This window comes from Pteronotus mesoamericanus, unplaced genomic scaffold (genome assembly GCF_021234165.1).
Source record: "Pteronotus mesoamericanus isolate MK-2021 breed Mesoamerican mustached bat unplaced genomic scaffold, CSHL_Meso_final scaffold_533, whole genome shotgun sequence".
NCBI lineage: Eukaryota > Metazoa > Chordata > Mammalia > Chiroptera > Mormoopidae > Pteronotus > Pteronotus mesoamericanus.
In genome coordinates this window covers 780470-799516 of record NW_026555320.1, presented here as the reverse complement: position 1 = coordinate 799516, position 19047 = coordinate 780470, and the positions used below count along the sequence as shown (strand labels likewise).

The window sequence follows — 19047 nt, the reverse complement described above, 5'->3', positions numbered from 1 at the left end:
GCCAGTCATGTCCAGGGACCACCTCCACTGGGGCCGCCCCGGCTGTGGGGCTGGTCAGGCTGTGCCAAGAGGGAGGTCAGCAGAAGGGGTGCACGTGGGTCTGCCAGCTCACAGCGTGGGCGGCATCCCGCTGGTGGCAGGTGCCCCGAGGGGCAGTGGGGGGGACTGTGCCGCACGTTGCCGTTCTCACCACCTGGAACTGGGGGAGACACCTAGGACGATGCCGTCCCTCCCCACCACCCACACCCTGGCCTCCTGCGTGTGAGGAGGGTGCTCTCCTCAGGTCACTGGTGTGTGGGCCTCCCCTGGCCAAACTGGCAAACATGTGGGAGAGCTTGTGGCCCAGGTGGCGCTGACAAGCGGCTCACCGGAATCGCGGCCTCCCTTTCACAGTGCTGTGACCTTCCTCGGGGGACGGGGGGAACGGCCCCATGCATCCCGGTCACATCATTCAGTCCCGTCCGGGCCGTTGCCATCCCCCGCGTACCCCTGAGACCTGAGGCCCAGGCGGGAGGATGCGGAAGGGACGGGGCTGGGTACGTCCAGGTCTGCTGACCCTGTGGAGGGCGGAGCAACGCCCCCTCCCCCAAATCTCTAAAGGCACAGCCTGCAGGGCCCACCCAAGGTGGGATGCGCTTGCGGCCGAACCATCACATTAAAGCGCTGCCCAGTGCCGGGAAGACACCGTGGAGGGCTCAGTAATTAACCAAGGGCAGCCCAGAAGGGTGGACACAGAATTTACCTCCCTTTACATCACTGTCTGGCTCGAAAAATGGAACCATATATGTCTCCTCCCTAATGGGGACTGAAGCTGTCACTGGCCACGGAGAGGGAGCAGCTCTGGAAGTTGCAGTCTCTGAGGGGGCACCGATGAGTACACACCTGTGAGGGAACCGCCTGGGGCGGGGAACGGGGTCCCAGAAAGCAGCAGGCTCGTTGGTGACGAGAACGTCCACTAAGCTGGGGACAGCTCAGGCTCCTGCACCTGGAGTGGCAGGACTCCGTGAGCACCTAGGGGGCGGTACTGCCCCAGCCGTAAGCCAATCAGGCCTAAAGGCTGCCCTGGATCTGTCCTGAGACTTTAAAAGCAAAACCCCAAAAGATCCAACTGATTCCAGGTAACTATATACCAGAACAAAATCCGACTCTTCTTACGTGTATACAGAATTTGGCACTCACCAATGTAAAATTCAGTGTTCAGCACTGGAATGAAAAAAATAGCTGCCTGCCTAGAATTCTTTACCCAGTGAAAATATCCTCCATGAGTAGAATAAAAATACTTTTTCAGGCAAGCAAGCTGACAGAATGTATTCTCAGCAAGACTTGCCCTGTAAGAAAATTTGAAGTTCTATAGGCAGGATGGAGCGGGCAGAAAGAAAAAGAAGAGTGCTATAAATAATGGAAATAAAATAAGGCTCTTTCCCTCATGCTTCATCTCTTAAAAAATAAAACAATTCAAAACAAAAATATGTATGCATGTGTAAAAATAAATTGTGTGACAACAGCACAAAGAACAGGAGGAAAATATACAGTTGTAAGGTTCTTAAGTTCTGCACGAAGTAATACTGCTTTAAGGTAGACTATGAACACATACATGAGGTCTGTCCAGAAAAAGTCCAGCCATTGTTAATAAAACAAGATTGGTTTGCACAACATCGACGTAACCTGGCAGCCAAGGAGAATGGACTGGAATACACATGCGTGTCCAATGACAACTTCACTGTACAGGTCAGTGGGAGTGGTAGACCATGTTGAGTGAGCATGTGCACTGTGTGGCCGTCACATTCAAAATGACTGAGTAGAGCAACAAATCTGCAACAAATTTTGCATTAAGCTTGAACATTCCTCCACAGAAAAGTATTCAGATGATGCAGAAGGCTGCAGCCGTGGGCAACTGGTGATGGGCAGCTTCATCACGACACTGTACCCGCTCATGTATCACATCTTGTACAGTTTTTTGGCGAAGCATCAAATCACCCAGGTGACTCAGCCCCTGCTACAGTCCAGATTTGCATCCTGTGACTTCTGGCTTTTCCCAAAACTAAAATCACCTTTGAAAGGAAGAGATTTCAGACCATGAATGAGACTCAGGAAAATATGATGTACATCATATTTCTTCCTATGTACAATGTTCCTATGTACAATGTTTCTTCTATCTTCAATAAATGTCTCTATTTTTCATACTACATGGCTGAATACCTTCTGGACAGACCTCATGTATCTTCCCTTCAGCAACCACTAAAAGAGGCACAACCAGTAAGCCAATAAAAAATATCAAGTTAACCCCCCAAAAAAGGTAGTAAAAGCAGGAAAAAGAGCCAAAAATAGATGAGACAAATAGAAAACAACTAGAAAGATGGTAGATTTAAACTCAACCATCTTAATAATTACACTAAGTGTAATTGGTCCAAACACTCCAAACAAAAGACAAAGATTTGCAGATTGGATAAAAAAGCAAGACCCAACTATATGCTGTCTACAAACAAACAAAACAAAACTCTACTTTAAGTATAAAAACATAGAGTAAAAGTAAGAACATGGAGAAAGATATATTCCCACAAGTCAAAGAAAGCTACAGCAGCCATATTACTATCACATCAAGTAGATTTCAGGACAAAGAACAAATTACCAGGATAAAGAGGAACATTTCCTAATGGTGAAAGGGATCAATTCATCAAGAAAACAATTGCAAATGTGTATGTACCTAACAAGAGAACTTCAAATTCCATGTAGTAAAAGTGACAGTATTAAAAGAAGTAGATAAATCCACAATAATAATAGGATTTCTGCATTCCTCTCTTGGTAATTGATATAAGACAGAAAATCAGTAAGGATATAGAAGATGTGAATAACATTATCAATGAACTAATTGGTATGTTCTATAAAACACTTTACCAACAACAGCGCTTTTCAAACAAGAAAAGATTCCCCAACATAGGCCGGCCGTTGGCTGAGCCATAAAACAAGTCCAATGCTAAGTTTTAAAAGATTTAAAATATACAAAGCATGATTTCTGACCAAAATAGAATTAAACTAGAAAGCAGGAACAGAAACTTACGTGGAAAATCCCAAACATTTGGAAATTAAACACCTCTCAACACAACATACAGGGAAAAAGATCACTAACGGTTGGAGGGAAAATAGGCCAAAGAAAAACAAACAAAAGCAAGACCCTGTAAGAGGCATTTACACTGGTCCAGACGAGTGACGCCAGGATCACAGACCAGGGCTAACACGTGGCAATCAGGGGTCAGTTTTGAATGGCGAGTAGGATTCGCGGATGGGTGGGATGTTGGGATGAGAGTAAAGCCCACCACCAAGATTGTGGGCTTGTGCAAGACAAACGAAGTTTTCGAGCTGCCATTTATAAGATGGGGGAGCATTAGCAGGTAAGGGTTGGAGGGGGAAGACCAGTAGTAGTTTTGGAAAAGTTAAGGTGCTTACTAGACACATCCAAGTAGCAAAGTCAAATCATTAGTGGGCATCTGGTGTTCCTGGCAGAAAAGTGGGCTCAATGTATTTCGGATTCTATCTATAGATGTTAGACTTCATGGGATGGAGACTGAGTGCAGAGAGTAGGGATCCAGAGCTGAACCGCCAGGTATTCCAAGATCAGCAATTAGAATGTGGCGCTAGTGATGGAAGAGCAGTAAGGTAGACGGAGCTTCCTGAACAATGGGACGTTTGCAGGGAAGTGATCAACCTATTGAACCCTAACGTGGGTCTGAAACTGACCCCTGGATTAGGGGTTGCCTGGGGCTGAGGCTGGAGGGTGGGGCGCTGAGGAGAGAGGCAGACTGTGCTAATAGCTACAAGACTTCCTTTTGGGTTTGTAGTAGTGGTTGCAAACTCTGAGAATCTGCTAAAGCCATTGAACTGTACGATTTAATGTACAATTTAATTGGTGGTATGGGATTCTATTTCCAAGTTGTTTTTAAAAATGGACCACTGGCTTTAGCTCACGGAGGTCACTGTGGGGGGTGATTGCAGCAAAAGCCTGGCAGGAAGCGTTCACGAGAGTGAAGGGGCACAGAGCCATGTGGCACCGCTGCAGAGAGCGGTAGGAGGATGGCTTGTGTTTGACTTACTTGCTGTTAGGAATGATCCAGTAGAGAAGCAAAGATCGATAAGAGAACGACAGACCCTCGTGGCCCCCTCCCTCATGGCGGCGAAGCGTCGGGGTGCCAGCGCAGGAATCGGCCTTGGGATCAATACCAGGAGGGGGCGGGCCTGGGGGGACCCCGGCAGGCGGGAAGGCGCAGGTGGGAGCTGGTCGCAGCCCTAATTGCTTCCGTTTATTCAGTTTGTAGAAGCGTGGGGGCCCGTGAGTGAGGAGAGCCGACTGAGTGGGGAAATAAAGTATAATTACTGGGCAGCGCTGGGGCCGCCCGAGACTGATCACAGCAGGACTGGACCTTCCGGTCACGTGGGGTGATGCAGGGGCGCAGCACGCGGGAGGCTGCGTCTCACCCGGGCTGGGACGACAGACGAGGCTGCATCGGTGAGAAGACAGAGAGCCCAGGACACGGTTTACATTGCTGAACACCAATATGCCACTTTATTGTTTGGATTTCTTTCCCATTTGTCATACCTGTCAATGTTTACACAATGAGGAAAGTCAACCAGCAGTGGAAGCAACTGACCAAATCAGCTGATACTTCTGTTCTGTACCCTCTTAACACACATCAACTCTTACCGCGTCGGAATATCTTTCCTTTGATTCAGTCTCACGGCTATTCTGAAAATCGGTGTCAAGATTGTCACATCTTTAAATACAGATAGAATTGCCAGAAGTACATAATTTTTTATATATATACACATATATGTATATATATACACACACATACAGAAAAATACAAGACTAATTGTCCACAATATTTAATTTACACACTACTGTAACTCTATGCAACTTCTGAAGACAGGTTAAGGGGTACAAGAAACTGTTTAGAGCAAGTAAGTAGTTTGGTCCAATATTATCTTAATGTAATGGTTATTCGCTCCCTCCCTTTTATGTGACAACACACTATGACATACAACACATGCACAACCATTCACTTATGAACAAATGAGTAAGACGCCACTCAGACGGACATCTGTATACCCGGAGGCTCAACCAACCACACACAACTAATAAGGCTATAATACAGCTAATGCAGCATAAATGGTCAACACTGCTGATCCTAAAGTGAGCACCATATATACATTTGAATATAAAAAAACCATTGAAAACCAAACACATATGGGTTAAAAGGTGCCATTCCAAGGCTATACATAATCACAGGAAAAAGTATTTACATTACTTGGAAAACAGCTGCAACAAAGAGTTTATTGCCAATGCCCTTTATAAACTTCTCTCCTACGTTTAATACAGATGTTACGCTCACTATCTATGTGAACCACACATCTTATTTCTGGCCCTTTGTAAGATCCCTGCTCAAGAATTTCAAGCAAATGTGTTCTATGGCTTCACCCACACATCTATTCTTGTAGCTTTCAATTATAAATATCACAATGAACTAGTGCTATAGCTTAAAACATATCTAGCCTAGGTCTAGAAAGTAAAAAGTATTTTAAGTATCATCTTTACTTAGCTTAGTAAGTATACAGTGAAATTCAGAGTTCTGAGTAGAGTATGTGAATACTAACGTAGCAAGATCAGTGTATACTTGGAGCAACCGTGACCAATGGAACGCCGCCCTGTGGTGCTCTGCCCACTCCGTGACCAGGAGGCTCTTGCCTCGGACGTCCCGGGAGGCGGAGGAGCGTGGGAAGGCCCTGGGCCCAGCCACGTCCTGTCACGAAGGTGGATGAGCAATGCTTTTAAGACCCCAGGGCACAGCATAACAAAGTAGCATCTGGCCCCTCCCAAGATCAGCAATCTGCAATATACTGTGTCCTACAAATAAAATGTCAGGAAAGGTGATTATCTGATCAGAAGTAGTCTTTGTACAGGAATAGTTTAAAGCAAGAGTTCTTTGATTATTGTTTTGGCAGGAAGGCAAAGTGAAAACACTTCCAGCAAAAAACAAACAAATACAAACAAAGCAGGCTTTGTGCATTTTTGTTTGCTGTATGTGTGGATTCTACCCTTTTGTGTGAATTTTTTATCAGCCAATGTTCACAGATAATTGAGCTAAAGGATGTGAAACGGAAATAACAAAAGAGACAGCCTCACTACCAAACCCCTAGAAATAAAAGCCACACAGACAGGTTTCCAAACTGATGGGGCTTTGACCCCGCCTACCTCTGCGTGCCTTTGCTTCCATGGTTGGCCCTACAGTTTCTTCTATCTACGTGGTTTTCCAGGAAACCCTGGGCTGTGCCCTACAGCAAGGAATTGACACAGAGCATCATTTTGTTCTGTTAAACAGACACACACTCTATCACTAGAGTTAAGACAGCATCAGTTCACTTTATCACGTTACAAAAGAAGATTGTCTGCTTGTAATGTACCACGAGAGGGAAAGCTGCCTTATAAATCTAAGTACTTTATCTCACCTATTACAAAACAAGAATAACTTTTTCAGTTACATTTTAAGAGCCCAAACCTTTTTTCGCACTATAGCTTAAGACATACAGGTGTGGGTATGCTGAAATCCCGGAGCGAGGTTCCAGTGCGGACGCTGGCGCGCTCTCCGCGCAGGCCGCAGGCCTGTCGGCGTCACACCGTTATTGCTTTGGTTCTGTCTCGGACACCAGAGTGCCTCAGAGCACGGAGTTTCCGTGTCACAGGAAGGTCAGGACAGGAATTTAGATTTTTCAACAAGGAAACAAAAGCATTTTTTTTCTCTCTCTAGGTTAAGTGCGGAACATCAAATTTCTAAGTGCTCCACTTATAGTAGGTTCCAAATAGACATTTTAATTTACTCCTGATCATCCACATTAAAATTATGAATGTAGAAATGATACAATAGACTTTTCGGCTGGAAAAGAAAAGGCAGTGTCTAGCAGCAGCATGCACAAAGACCATGCATTGTCACATCGCCAGGCGAACAAATGAAAAAGTAATAAATAATTGCCCGCTGTAAAAGAGCAAAACCGGAAAGGAAACAGTGAAGGGAGCGGTCCTCACCGCCCCGAGCAGGTAGCAGGAAGTGTCCAGCGGCCTGGCCCCCCCCGGTCAAATGACGTGGCAGCAGCTGGCCTGGCTGGCGGCGCACAGCAGCCCCTCCTTAGGGTTCCGCTGGATGTTCACAGAGATGGTCTTTTCACACAGAGGTAGCTGGAGCACGTTATTTTTCAGGTTCTTGCTCTTTATCCGTTCTAACTCAGCCGTGCTGGCCGCCACGTGGTCAGAAAAAAACTTGATGCCGCCCACCGCGGGCGCCTGGCCCGCGTTCCCTGCGGAGCTGATGCACATTTTCCACGTGGACTTCTCCTGGACCTTGACGCTGGAGAAGGTCAGGCCGTGCTGCGGGTCGATAATGTACTTGGCGCCCCCGTGGAGCTGGGAGCCCAGGCACAGGCCCATGAGTTTGAGGCTCTGCACCAGCTCCCCGGCGCTGCGCGCCGCCAGCTGCGTGGCGCTGGAGTTGGTGGGGCCCGCGCAGCGGCGCGCGCTGCCCGAGGTGCCGCCGGGGGCGCCACCAGAGCCGCCCGAAGCGCCGCCCCCGCCCGCGCCGCCCTCGCCCGGGCTGGCCCTGTCCGCGCCGCCGCCGCCGGGGCTCGGCTTGCTCTGGCCGCCGCCGTCGCCCTCGCTGCCCGGCGGCCCCTCGCTGCTGTCCCGGCGGTGCCAGGAGTAGGGGAAGCCGCTGTCCTTGTCGAGCCGCCGGCGGCTCTCCGAGTCGTCGTCGCTGGTCTCCGAGCTGCTGCAGCTGGACCCGCGGCCCTGGCTTTTCCTGCGGTGGTAGCGCTTGTGCACCGTCCCCGGGGAGGCGATGTTCATCTTCAACCTGCTCAGCTTGGGCGGCAGGTTCTCATCCATGTCGAACTCGTCGTCCGACTCCCCCTCCTCAAAGATCTGGTTCAGGACCGGCGCGCTCTTCCTCGAGGTCAGGCGGTTGGTCACCGAGGGCTTCCGGCGCAGAACCACCTGCGTGGAGAGGGACATGGGTTTCTTGTCCTCCTCGTCCTCCTCCTCGTCCTCTTCCACCCGGAACAGGCACTTCCGCCCGCTGGCGGCGGGTTTCAGGCTGGCGGGCGGCGCCGCGGCGAGGGCCGGGCCAGCCAGCTCGGGCAGGTCGTCTTTCTTCGCAGGGTCGCACAGGCCTTTGCTCCTGTGGCCGTTGAGGACGTTGTCGGCAGCCCGCGCAGGGGACTGAGGGACAGTCGCGTGGGACAATGGAGTGGCTGTGAGGTCGTCCTCCAGGTCCTGGGGCACATCGATTTTGGTTGGCCATGACTGCCTGTGGAAAGATGGAGAAAGACAAGCCATGTGATGCCATGCAGACTCGGCGGAAGTGCCTGACACGGAGCCGGCTGGGCACAGCCCGCGGACCGCGCATCTCCTGGACACCAGCCGGGCAGGTGTGGCTGCAACGCTGGGGCTGCCTGCCGCTTTTGGCCGAAAGAAGAAAACTCCCTCACAGCTGTCAGAAAAGGGGCAAAGGGCTACTCTTTTCTGTCCGACAGTTCACACCACAAGAAAAACATTTTTTAAAAGCACAAGGGAGTTACCACCAATGCACAATCCGAACACCACACATGCCCTCCCATCCGAGCACTGACCAGGCGCCGCTCTGCTTAGCGTCTGAGGTCAGGCGACCGGGCGCGGGCAGGTGGTATGGTCGCAGCCCGAACACCACAGTGTTCTGTTCCTTTGGGTCAGAGGAACAGAACACTTTGGAGATGTATTATTGCTAATAAAATTCACCTGAAATTTCCAGGCCTCCAATACTAGAGGATGGTGTAAAAAGTCTGGTGTTTGCCAATATAATTAGAAATAGTTCAAAGAATTTAAATATGAGAATACTGAAGAATGAGCATACAATGGCAAATATAAATCTCTTCTTCACCAATTAAAAAATGCAATAAGCTAAATATAAATATGTCTAAATGCCCATGCTAGAGTACTAGACAGCAAAATCCACTATTATTTAAACTTTAATTTTATTCCCCCATCTGGAGGCACCTAGTAACAAGAACACTGTTCGGTAGCCAAAGACAGCGACTTTGGAAGATGAGGTCTCTGGCCTGTTTTGAATAAACATCTTGGAATTCTCAGCTGTCCTCTCTGCCCAGGGGACTAGCAGATGCCAGACACACTTAAAACAGCCACTTCCACACTGACATTTTCATTTCACACCAATTATGTTATCCCAGAAATAAAACCCAATTAAATCTACAGCTTGATAAAACTCACAGGAATTTTAACAGACATCTCTCCCCCAACTCGGAGCCCCGTATTCTCTTGAGGGTGGAGTGGGTCCGTTTGCATGGTCACTGCTCAGCAGTTTGTAAAAGCTGGGGTTCGACAACGCTGCTGAGGTCAAGCAGCGTCTCCAGGCGAGTCCCCTGTCCTCCACCGGCCCCGGCCCCCACTGAGCCTCGTGGTCCAGGCTGAGTGGCCACTCAGGTCCCCCGGCAGCCCCGGGGGAAGCCCTGGGGCGTGAGGGCGAGGTGCTGACAGCCTGTCCGACTCTCCCTGGGAGCAGCACGCAGTCCGCTGGAGAAGCCGGGGAGGGGCACGGACGTGGAGAAGGCCCCGGTCTCCTCCTGTCCCCACCCCAGAACCAGGACGGGGAAGGGCCACCGCTGCAGTGTCACTACCAGCCACTTCTGAACCAACGGCTCGTGTTTACGTGAGTGGAACTGTTCGGGGCTCGCAGCTGCCGAGCACACGTCTGCCCAGCCCAAGCTAAGGGGGGTGCGGCTCGTCGCGAGGGAGGGGAGCACCCCAGCCAGCGAGGCCTGCGAGCCACGCTGACAATGCGGGTCGCCCGGCCTGAGTGCTTGCGGGAGCGGCATCTCTCCGCAGCTTCGGAAGTCCTCCGAGTGAATGAGTGCGCGTCCCCGGGACGGACCCTCGGCCGGGCCTGCGTGGCTCTCCTCACTGCCGAGTCTGTCCCTGGCAGGAAGCGGGTCTGCGCCTCTCCCGTGCCAAGGCCAGCTCCCCGGGGGCTTCACAAGGCCTCTCCTGACAGACAGACCACGCCATGGCCCCTGCCACGTCGGCAAGACCCAGAGTGCGCGCCCACTCTCTGGCGCTGGCTCACCCCGGCTCCTGCCCACCCCTCCCCCACAGAGCAAGAACTGCTGCTCTAACCGCCACCCTCCTGACTCAGTCCCAGTCACTGCGACCACAAGGCACCCTCAGCAGCAGACCAAGTTAGGCCCAGGGTTTTGACATTAAAGTCACAGTGACATAAAGAGAAGGCAAGTAAGCAGACAGCCACCACTGGCCAGTGGGCCCCAGGCCATGAGGGGACAGAGGCCTTCACGGCATCTCTGCCCCAGAACCCCCAGGAGGGGAAAAGAAAAACTGGGGGGAGGACCCTGATACTTCTTTATAGCTACTGTTGGTTTTGCATGTTCTAGAAGAAAGTAAAACCAAGTTAACTTGGTTACTCTTTGATCCCCCTTTAGATTGAGCTCTGTTCTGTCTCACTGAACAGAAAACAGCTCAAACCCACATATCCCCTTCCCCCAAAGCCTGGGGTGGCTCCCAAGCTGGGGGCCCGGCGTGCGGTGACGCTCCAAGGCTGTGCTCTCCCACCAGAGGGCTCGGGTCAGGGCTGGGTTGGCCGACCCTCAGAGCCCCGCTCCTGGTCTGTCTCACGCCAAGGGGTCCCCGGCTCCCTGGGGCGCAGGCCTCTTCCAAGCAGACGCCGGGCCGTGGGCCTAGTTTTCACTATGGAGGAATGCGTCCAGGACACACATAAAGCTCCGAAACTCCGGGCCCAGTTCAGACTTCTGACCCTTTCCTCTTTAGCCACCCAGGGCCCTTCTCTGTTCTCTGTCGCCCCAGCCCAAGCAGCCACACGCACATGGCAAGCTGACTGCAACTAATTTAAAATCCAGTGGTTTTCTTCTTCTTTTAAATGATAATTGCATATCCACATACACATATATTCATACACGGTTGGATGTGCGAGTAGAGAATTACTCAGAATTGGGAGCAGCCTTTGGTTTTTGAATCACTCTAGTTGTGCGAGTTACTTTATCTGGACATGAATTCTAAATACATTTCATAATGAGGATGCAAAAAAAGTAACTCTTCTGTGCTCTGATTTCAAATGGAAAGCTAACATGGCAGAAGAGAAGGAACTGGGGAGGGGGAGGGGGCGGAGGGGGAGGAAGGGGAGAGTTCAGGAAAGGGAGGGAAGGGGAGGAAGTCGGCGGTGGTGGCATATTCCTGTGATGACAGCAGCAAACACAGGGAGCCAGGCCGGGAGTCCTTCCCAGATCGCAGTTCGCTGGCCCCTCACCACACCCCCGGAGGCGGTCGGCGTCCCTACTCCCGCCCCGCAGACCACCAAGCTGCGTCACAGAGAGACTGAAGTGGCTTCCCAAGGCCCAGCGGCCAATCAGCCCGCTAGCTGATCGGACTGTCAAACCCTGAAATCCTGAGATAACATCAGGGCCCAGAAACGCCTTGTTATTTTAAAAATTTATTTCAAATAACTGAGGAAAAATTTGGCCTTGTTCCTGGAATAAAAAAATTAAAGAAAAGAATACATTAATACATGTCAGGCCTAGAAGAGTTTAATGAAAATAACTACAGACACCCTGGCCTGAGACCGCCTCTCCAAGCGTGTGTTCCTGGCCAGGCCGGCGGCCACCCTGAGCCCGGGGGCAGGGCATCCTTGGTGACAAAGAATTGAGCCCCCGCCACGTGCACACGCACGCACACACGGAGAGCCCACGCATGGCCTCTCCCACGAGGCCGCCATCACTGTCCATCTGCCCTCTCGCGTTGACCAACCAACCAACCAACCAAAGTTCACTATTTCAAAACAGTAACTTACTAAAAGCAGGGAAGATTTTTTTTTCTCACCTAAACTGGGCCTTGATGTTGCTGGGGCTTGCAGATCGGGTTTGTATCTCCTTCTCTTGCTTTTCCCTCAGGATCCTTTCAGCGAGCAGGAAGTACGTGGCTGTGATGTGGTTGTACCTGTTGGTCTCCAGGGCTCTGGGGGAAACAGGAGAGCGCACGCAAGCCATGTCAGCAGGTTTTTTACAAGCCAAACTGTTTTTCTTTTTTTAAAAGTACAAGCAAAGGAAATCCAATGACTTAAAGTTTTTTAAATTATGCAAGATCACAAACAAGGAAAAAAACAACCCTAGTATTTTAAGATTACTCCTGAAATTCTAAAAAATAACTGTATAGAAATATTAAGAAAAAGCCAACATGCTGAGGGCAGCAGGGGGTGTCAGTTTCAGGCCTTCCGAGCGCACACGGGACCCACAGCTCCCACCCACCTGGGCGTCAGCGCTCCCTCGTGGGCTGGCCAGCCGCTCCCATCGGGAGCAGGAAACGAGTTACAGGAACGCGCACTGTAACACTAATACCAACCACCAACGCCAGGGGAAGTTTTCACTTTCACGCTCTCTTGGCATTTACCGGAATCTCGGGCATTGATGAATGTTCATGTAACTGCCAGCCTGTCATTAGCAGCACTTTGTCCCTGCGTTCGCTCATCCATTTCAAAAGTAATGCTCGAGTGTGAGCCCAGCCCGCAGGCCCGGGGCTGGGGGCTGCGGGGCTGCAGGGGGCGTAAGGCCCCCGGGGCGCGTGGCCCGGCCTGCAATACACGAGAGTGCCACAGGATGCATGAGGCCCAGAAACACGCAACTGGGCTCCTCAGGAACTGTCCGCAGTTAGTGAAAATACGACAAGAACACTTAGGAAAGCAGCAATGTGGGGATCGCTGTTCACCACGTGGACGTGGGGCCACAGCCTAATGGGGCCGGGCGGGCTGAGCACAAGGTGCCACAGAGGCCAGGGCGAGCCGACAACATGACCTCCGAACGCAGGCAGCACTCACCAAAGGGGAGGTGACCCTGGTGGGGGGCAGCCCCGGGGTCCCACTCCCGCTTCCCTCGGGGCACATGGAGCCTCCTGAACCACACAAGACGGCTCCTTTTGGATTTATAACTGAATGTACATGAATAAATAGCTCCACAACACCGTGGCAGGTATTTATTTAAGCTAAAATCATTAAGCTGATGCAGGGAGACAAAAATAGCCTTTATCCATGCAAAAAACAAAAAATCATTTCCTACATGTTCCTACAGTGCGTGTCCTTGGCAAGATACCCTTTCCCTCATACCCAGCTGCTTCAACAGGTTAACTAACTTTTGACTTTTCATTTGTGGAAATGTGTCATGTTTTTACAGATAGGACAGACCTCTTATGGAAATGAATCAATGTTAAAACAAAGCAACTGCATCGCATCCTTGATTCCAAACTTCTTAGGATGTTAAAAAACAGAGAATTTCCAAACTTCTTAGGTTATGAAATCCTTCTTTGGTGTTAAAGGACTTAATTAACAACTTGTGAAGCTCATGGGTCCCAGGTCATGGTGGCAGGGGCTCTTATGGGCCACGGGGTAAATATTTTAGGCTTCGTGGGTCGTGCGGTCTCTCTCTCAAACGCTTGGACACGGTCACACAACGCAGCCGTGGACAGAACGCGGGCGGACGGGCATCGCCGCGGCCCCACTAAAACGCTGCTTCCATCAAAGTGTGGCTGGTCTCACGTGTCGGCCCCTGACTTAGGCGACGTGAGGGGCTGCCCCATTCCCTCTGCTCCATGTGGGAACCAGTGGGGGACACAGGAATAAAGAGGACATGCTACGGACAAGGCATGTGCTGGGATACAAAGCAGCCCGTCCCAATCAGCCCAGCAGGAGGAGAAAGGCCACGGCCGTCAATGACATGCTCCGTGGTCACATTACAAGAATAAAAACAAAGAAGCAAAACCTATGAGCCAGGCCCTGGGCCAGGAACTCCAGAGATTAATGACATAACCCTGCCAGCTGGGATCACTATCCACGACACAGTGTCCAGAGGCCCTGGCAGGGACAGAGAGGGCCATCCCAGGAGCCCGCACCGGCGGCCCCGCACGGGTGAGCGGCGACCTACTCGACGATGGCGTCGCGATCCGCGATGTCCCCGAGCACCATGCGCTGGATGATGCTGTTGTGCTCCTCCTCCGAGAGGTTCTTGTACGACACGAGGGGGATGTTGTACTTGGTGGCTGGTGAAGGGTCCACCCCCTGGAGCCAAGGGTGGTTTTCGATCTCTTCCAAAGAGGCCCTCCTCTTGGGGTCTCTCTGCAGCATCCGGGTGATGAGGCTGCGGAGGGAAGAAAACCCACCGTTAACACAAGCAGAGGTCGTTTTCGGGAAAAGACTAAGTACTACACCTCAGGAAAGACTGCTCGGGACAAATATGAGAGAAGACAAAAAGGGGCAATTGTGGAGTGAAAAAGGGCCACACCCCCACCTACAGACTTTAGACTTAAAAAATATGAGGATATTATAAATACTCGAGGCCACGAAATTTCACAACTGGGATAAAATGAATGAGTTTCTTGGAAAACGTATCTTAGCAAAATTGACACAGGAAAAAGTAGAAAACTGTACAGTCCTATGATTATTAAAGATAATTCCTCCCGGAGGGAGACACAGGAGGCTTCTAAGCTATTCGAACTGTTCGATTTCTTACGCTGGACAACAGGTACAGATGTGTTCCTTTTATTGCAGACACATTTTTAAAAGTATTTGTGAATAACATACACTTCAGTGTAAAAGAACACATTAAGGCGCCAGTGTTTCGGCGGGGGCCGTGGAGCTACTCCATGAGTCACAGACGCGCCCCACGCACACATGGGCGCCCCGCTTCCTGGGACGGAGAGCAGCAGCAGCGAGGGCACAGGCATCACCGCTGCCGAGAGTCGCAGCAAGTGCGTCCTCTGTGCTAAGGACTGAGCTAAGAGCTTTAGGTGCATTAACTCGTTTTTAGAAAAACCTAAAGAAAAAACCTACCATTCTCACACTGCTAGTAAAGGGAGAGGCTAGTATCTGAATCCAGAGAGACTGAAGGTCCACATTCTTAACAATCCTCCACGTGGCCTAAGGCGGGGCTCTACTTGGAGAAAGAAAATTCTTCAGGTTCTCAGGTTTCCTTCTCTCCCTTTTTTCCTAATTACAGTTGACAGTCAATATTATATTAGTTTTAGGTGTATAGCATAGTAGTTAGACATTTTTATCATCACAAAGGGATCCCCCGCAGTAAGTCTAATACCCACATGGCGCCATGGCAGCTACCAGCTGATGGGAGAAACTCAAAACTGTGTTACTGCAGCAAAATCCTTAAGCACAGTAGCTATAATCTCAGCCGAGCTCACTTAAAAATATCACCCCCAATGTCAATGAAATACGGAACTTCCCACAGTCCCTTTATTCCATTGTATTTCTCACTGCACATATCACACTGCTATGCAGTACTTTAATTTCAAATAAATCAACTTGAGTTTACTTTTGGTTGCTGGCTTCCCGCAGTCACATACACCAAAACAGAGCCTTTAGCAACTGGGGGGGAAGGGGGTGTGGGTAAAATTGTGAGACACACTCTGTAAATCCTAAAATGGTGTGCTGATGGTCTACAAACTCTCCTCGGGAACTCTGCAACACTTCCGGGTGGTTGCACTTTTTGCTGATGCAGGGAGTGGTTCTCGTGGTAATGTCTCATTTCACGTGAAAAGTAAACCCCACTCCTGGAGACTGAAGATGCATGTTCTGAGTTTCTTAAAAGCTGACATATTTAAGAAATAAAATAATATATTCTGTACGCTATTAAAGTTTCAAATCATATTCTGGGGTTAACTCCCCTCAACACACTTAACAAGAGCAGAAATATTAAGTTCAAAAAGTCGATGAACCGGGATGCCCACATACTTTTTTTTACTTACTCTTTACACTCTTTCGACACGTGGGATGGGACTGTGTATTTACAATCCATGATCATCGTCAGCGTTTCGCTGTCATTGGCCTCTTGGAAGGGGGGCTGCCCGCACACCAGCATGAAAAGGATCACTCCCAGGCTCCATATATCTGCACGTCAGAGACACACTGTTAAATACTGACCGGTCAGAACGCCAAAAGCACTAGAGTCCATGTAGACTTACGGTATCATTTTAGTTTGAACAACCAAAAGCACTGATATCTCAAGGTAAAAAGATCTAGGAAAGAAAAGCCCCCCTAAGGCTGAGATGGTCTCTGTCTTGTTCACTATTTTTCTATTCACTTAAGGCCCAAGCAAGTGCCAGGCACATAGTGAATGGGCAGTAAGTGTTTAATGAAGAGATGAATTAATTCATTTGTTAATCGCAAGGACATCAACTGGAAAGTACCTATTAAGGTTGCCAGGCTGAGGACAGGCACAGCTGTTTCCCGTTACATCACACAGCAGCGATAAAACTAAGATGTTAATGCTCTGAGACGAGAAAAGGATTTTGCCTAAGGTCACAATTATCTCAGTGGATCTTCACCTCGGTCCTGGTGAGATAACCAGATCTGGTAACTCACGATCTTTTTTTTTAAAGATTTATTTACTTTTAGAGAGAGGGGGAGGGAAAGGGAGAAAGAGAAGGAAACATTGATTGGTTGCCTCTCGTACACACCCCTTCCGGAGACGGAACCCACCACCCAGGCCGTGCTGAGAGGAAATCGAACCCGGGACCTTTCACTTTGCAGGACAACATCCAACAAACTGAGCCATATCAGTCAGGGCATTTTACAGATGAAAAAATTAAAGCTTGAAGGGGAGAGAAATATTCCTGGGCTGTCAATGAGGAAAAAGACTGGTTACATATTATTTGAGAGGACAGAACTAGGACCGTAGGTATAAATAACCGGAAGGCACACTCTGGCTTAAAAACAGCAGGACCTACCTAATAGAACTGTTAAAACACTGGGAAAGGTAGTGAGTTTCCCGTCGCTAGAAGTATCCCAGCAAAGGCCGGGCGACCATCTGTCTCACCCTCTGCAGGAGGCATCCCTGCACTGACTGTGAGGCTGGACTAGCTGGCCTCTGAGGACCCTCCCAACTCTAGGAATAAACTAACTCCTACCAATGCAAACAACCCCTTACTTCTTGCTGTTACATGAAAAGCAAAGCCATCCATCAGGTGGAAAAATGATGTCCTTTACAGATGAAAAAAGAGTAAGTCCAATTAGGAAGGGTATCCTATAAATTAGTTCATTCCAAAAACTAAAGTATAGACATGATTATATAAACATTCACACAAGAACTGAACTCAAGCAGCTCTCTCGCCCACAGGCGGCTGAGCAGAGCGCGGAGGAGCGGCCGCGTGGCCCTTGTGACCGCACCAGCTCACCCCCGGCTGCCGTTCTCCCGCAAGTGTCAACGCCCCAGATAATGTAGGGTCCATGCTATTTTCCAAGAGAATTGAAACTTGTTCAGAAAATACCTTTTCCTTGGTCCAAACAAAACAAAGAGGGTAGTAAAGGCACACACACCCAGAAGTTACACACGTTGTTGTTTTTCATATGTACGATAGTTTTTACGAAGGATGCTCCAGTGGAAATTAACGAAGCAGATGGAAAAGTCTACTGAAATTAAACCATTTATACAAAGGAGAATGAAAGGGACCTGAGACTCACTCAGCCCAAACCCTCGGCCCGGCAGGGTCCCCGAGCGGTCTGCTTGGCACCGCCGGCCGGACACAGGAATTACGGTCGGCCCTCCTGCTCCGGGACAGCCCGCTGGCTCCGCGCGCCGTTCCAGTCGGCGGCTCGCGTTTCTTTCCCGGGACCTGGGAACGCAGCGGGCGTCCCCATTCGGGTCCGACACCCTGAGTGACGTGGCTGGCGGCCCCACTCCTTAACCACTGGTGAGAAGAGTGCACTACCCAGCAGGCCCTTAGTGAGATTTTTAAAGGAAATTTACATAGGCTGGTGTTTACCTTCAACCCTCTGTGGCACAGCTTGAGCCTGCTCCTTTCAGTCGCCTGCCCCAACTCTCTGAACAAGCGGCAGTGACAGTTATTCTCCCTTTGATGCATGTGTCCCTATTTTACAACATAGTTATATTCTGGAAATCAACCGTAACGTAAACCCGCCTTCTCACTAATGTTCCTTACACAAGGAGGGGCTTTTCACCAAGTCTGCATTCACAGCGCACGTGCGGCTATCTCCTCCCCAAGGAAGGGGTGCCTTACATGGCTTACCAAAAAAGTGTGTAAACACAAAAATCAGGGTTAAAATATAATTTCCCTTTTGTTGTTAAAATATTGACAATGTCTAACACTACTTACTACTCTACCAAAACCTAACCATGAATACCATGAATGTGTATTGTATTTGAGGTACAATAAATTCATATTGCTCCATATACATCCTACAAAATCAGTTTTCATACAATGAACTTGGCTACGTGATTTATTCTGCCACCTCACACTTCAACTGCGGCTAAAACAGCTTGGTGTTCACTTTGCCTCGATGCTGAACTGGAGGTGATATCTGGCAGGCAACTGCAGGAAACAGACGGTTTAAAAATATGATGACTAATATAAATATCGACGAATGATTACCCCAAATCCTTATTTGGTTAAAGAATACGTTCCTGCCCTGTTAAATATTAACCTCAACGGCAACAAGGAAGTCCAACTATTTGGAAGTGTTCTCCTCAGGACCATTGGCCCAAGCAAACCAGTGCCCTCTGCTTGTGAGGGAGCGAGGCACGACTGACTGGAAGAGCTAAAAAATGAAGCCACAGCAAGTACACGCACTGTTTCCAGTGAGGGCCCCGGGAACCTGTGACGTGGAAACACGTACATTTGGGAAACGAGGAGACACAGTGACATGATCAAAGCACTAAACTGGAAGGGACAGCACTGTCACTAAGAGGGCGGGCTTTTTCAGAAGGTGAACAGTCCTCTGCCCGAGACAACAGGATTACTCGGGGGCCACTGATTCCATTTACTTATTTTGCAGACTTTTTATTTCTCTCCATACTCCACTTTTTGTCCTTGAATCATTTTACTTTTTTCATCCTAAGGGCCAAAGGAAAGAGATAAAAAGTGTCCCTAAACAAACACAAGTATGACTTTAACCAAGTTATATGAAAACGTGTCCGTCT

At 49.6% G+C, this 19047-nt stretch overlaps 1 protein-coding gene across 5 annotated transcripts in view; it reads right to left on the bottom strand.

Annotated features, from left to right (window-relative positions):
• Positions 1-4425: 4425 nt before the first annotated feature.
• The window catches only part of SNRK (SNF related kinase), a 40304-nt gene continuing 25682 nt past the window's right edge, over positions 4426-19047 (bottom strand). For all 5 annotated transcript variants that reach the window (XM_054594628.1, XM_054594629.1, XM_054594631.1 and 2 more), the window contains 4 exons: positions 15857-15998; positions 14026-14238; positions 11936-12070; positions 4426-8345 (listed from right to left, as the gene is read on the bottom strand). In XM_054594628.1, the coding sequence (XP_054450603.1) occupies positions 7121-8345; positions 11936-12070; positions 14026-14238; positions 15857-15998 (1715 nt within the window). In that variant the 3' untranslated portion in view covers positions 4426-7120. The remainder of the gene's footprint in view (positions 8346-11935; positions 12071-14025; positions 14239-15856; positions 15999-19047) is intronic.